Genomic DNA, 2,763 nt, shown 5'->3' with positions numbered 1-2,763 from the left:
AATTTAGAAAATTCGCAAGCTTTGAATCGATTAAGCTCAAGTCCTTTCAATTCGTAAACATTACTCAGAGATATGAATTGATTAAGCTCAACTATTGACAATAACATATATACTAATCGATTTAACTATTTATAATTAAAGTCTAATATTTTTTAATTCAATTTTATCATAAAACCTAATACAACTTAATTCGAAAAAATCGTAAGAATCAAATATCACAATTTTTTCATAAAAAGAAAAAAAGAACCATCAAACACCTATGCATAAGTTGATGCAGCAATGTCAAATGACTTGTTCCTCACCAAAAGACACGTAATTATCGAGGGCTGAGCACGGCCTATCTCCACCGTACAAATCACGAAATCCGGCCGGTGAAGCGCCAACGCCACCCGATCGCCGCCCTTCCCCACATCCAATAATCCGCTCGCATCAAGAAGCACGTGCCAACAATTCCTGTGAGCCTCCGATATCCAATGCATCGAAGAGCGGTCCCCACTAGTACAAGCCGGATACGCGAAAAGTCCCTTAGGGTTGTGCTTGCACTTCCTCCTAAAATACTGGCTAAGTTGTGATCCTCTTATCCTCAAATCCAACCACGCCTCCGGTGCCGCAACGACCTTCGAATCCTTGTACGAAACAAACTCTCGTATTACATCGTCGTTCTCGCTAAGAACCGACATGTAATAATTCCCTCGGAAGAAGGGGTACGCTTCTCCGACCATCATCATTGCTTCTCTCACACTAGGTGCGAACACGACCGTGTAGTCCTCTTCGGCCAACCCGCAATTCTCCAAGGCTCGATTCCGTGCCTGGATTTCCGGGATCGAGACGAAATTGCCCTCGAAGGAGGCCTTCTTTGCGAGAACATCGAGCAATTTGGAGGGCTCTAATTGGATTTTGCTCATGTCGGAAGTATTAGCCACCGAGGAGGGCGAGAAGGAAAATGACGCGTTATTGTTCTTTGGGGAGCTCTTCGACGTCGATAGTTCGGATGATGATGATGATGATGATGATGATGATGATGATGATGATGATGATGATGATGATGATGATGATGATGATGATGATGATGATGATGATGATGATGATGATGATTCGTCTTTTTCATTGATGCAAAGGCTGCGAAACAAATCGGGATTTTGTTCGTGGTCGACAACGAGGCCGTTGGAGTACTCGGGGTACTTTGCAAAGACGTATTGTTGGACGTATTTTCTTTCGGTAGGTGTGATAGGGCCCGACCATCTGAGGTCGAGCCCGTGGAGGGTTGATATGGCTTCGGCCACTAGGTGTGCTGGAATCACTGTGTGTGCTTTCTGTTTCGATCGTTTTTTACAACAACAACAACAACAACAACAACAAAAATCGACATTCAAAATTCGATAACACGAACTAATTTTTTTTTTTAAATAATATAAAGTAATTTTAGATATTTTCATAAATAGGAGGATTTGAGACTTGCCTTGATGATCATGCTGGTTGGCCTGCTGTTTTGGTTTGGTGAATTTGGTGATAACAAAGATTCTTCTACTTCACATTCTATAGTGGCATGCTAGTAATAATAATAATAACACCATAAAATTAGATATATTTTCAGTTTCAAATAAAGGGTTTTAATTTTTATTTATTTTTAATTAAATTTAATTTGGGAGACGAGAAATATATATGATTATTTACCTTGGATTCTCCATTAGGAAATGCCTCTTCTTGATTGGTATTTTGTACCATGACTCAAACTGAAAGAAAGCTAGAAGAGAGTGCAGAAAACAGGAAGAAATGAAATTGATTAATGAAGATAACTAATTAATTAAAGAGAGATGTATGGAGATTAATTAACAATTAATTGATGGAGGCAATAATTATAATTAAAAAAGAAAAATCATTGACATAAGCATTACTTGTATATTTACATGTTGGTTGGTTGCTAGACTTGGTTACTAGCTAGTTCATATTAAAGAAACCATGCGACAAGTAGCGAAACGTCGACATTGACGACATCAAAATGACCCACACGGTAAATTACGAATAAACCTCTCCTATTAGGGTAATTACAATCATATCCTTTACTAGATATTATCTTACGAAAAAACCCCTCACCCATTTTGTAGGTAAACTTAACACCTTTAGCTGAAGTATTTGACATACTTTATAGTTCCTAAAATACAATTGTGGTTCATTATTTGTGCTTGGCCATTAAGCTAAGGTTTTTGGCGCAAAGTTACCGGCGTTAATTGTATTCGATACCTTATATTATATCGATTGCTAAAATTATTATCCTTCAATTGTTAATATTTAACTTAATATTCGATACCTTATATTTACGGGGTTCGAGGGTAAGCGTATTTGATTTTTTTTTTTTTATTTATAATTAGGACCTACATAATGTTGACAATATTCGTGCTAGAGAGTTGGAGTATTTGTCAACCTAAATTTGGAGTAGCATAAGAAAATTAGGCATCACTACATATATAAAATTAGTTTTAAAAATAATAATATTGATGATTGGAGCCTTAATTAGTTGTTTAAACATGAAATGAAATTTTAATATTTTCTAGCACGCCTTTGTACTGATTGGAAGCATCTTTCATTTGCAAACAGCCAATTGGTCCAAATCAAATAATTATTTTTTGTATTTGGTATTAATTAGTCATATGGTGACATTCTCCAGCCATATTGCGGTGATAATTATATTCTCTCTTCATTTTGAAAAGAACTTCAACTAAATTGCATAAATTTTTTATTTCTAATTTGCATATATATATTGAT

At 36.1% G+C, this 2,763-nt stretch overlaps 1 protein-coding gene across 1 annotated transcript; it reads right to left on the bottom strand.

The window, feature by feature from the left end:
* Positions 1-200: 200 nt before the first annotated feature.
* Positions 201-1,926, bottom strand: LOC105956762 (uncharacterized). Its single transcript, XM_088825281.1, has 3 exons — positions 1,675-1,926; positions 1,460-1,549; positions 201-1,313 (listed from the first exon to the last, which is right to left on the bottom strand). The coding sequence occupies exons 1-3, from the start codon at positions 1,723-1,725 to the stop codon at positions 258-260; spliced, it is 1,197 nt and encodes a 398-aa protein (XP_088681407.1). The 5' UTR covers positions 1,726-1,926; the 3' UTR covers positions 201-257.
* Between the last annotated feature and the right edge of the window lie 837 nt (positions 1,927-2,763).

The sequence above is a fragment of the Erythranthe guttata genome, chromosome 11 (genome assembly GCF_056151865.1).
Source record: "Erythranthe guttata isolate IM_541 chromosome 11, IM_541, whole genome shotgun sequence".
Lineage (NCBI taxonomy): Eukaryota > Viridiplantae > Streptophyta > Magnoliopsida > Lamiales > Phrymaceae > Erythranthe > Erythranthe guttata.
The sequence above is the reverse complement of the archived record's forward strand: the minus strand, read 5'-3'. Positions and strand labels throughout refer to the sequence as shown.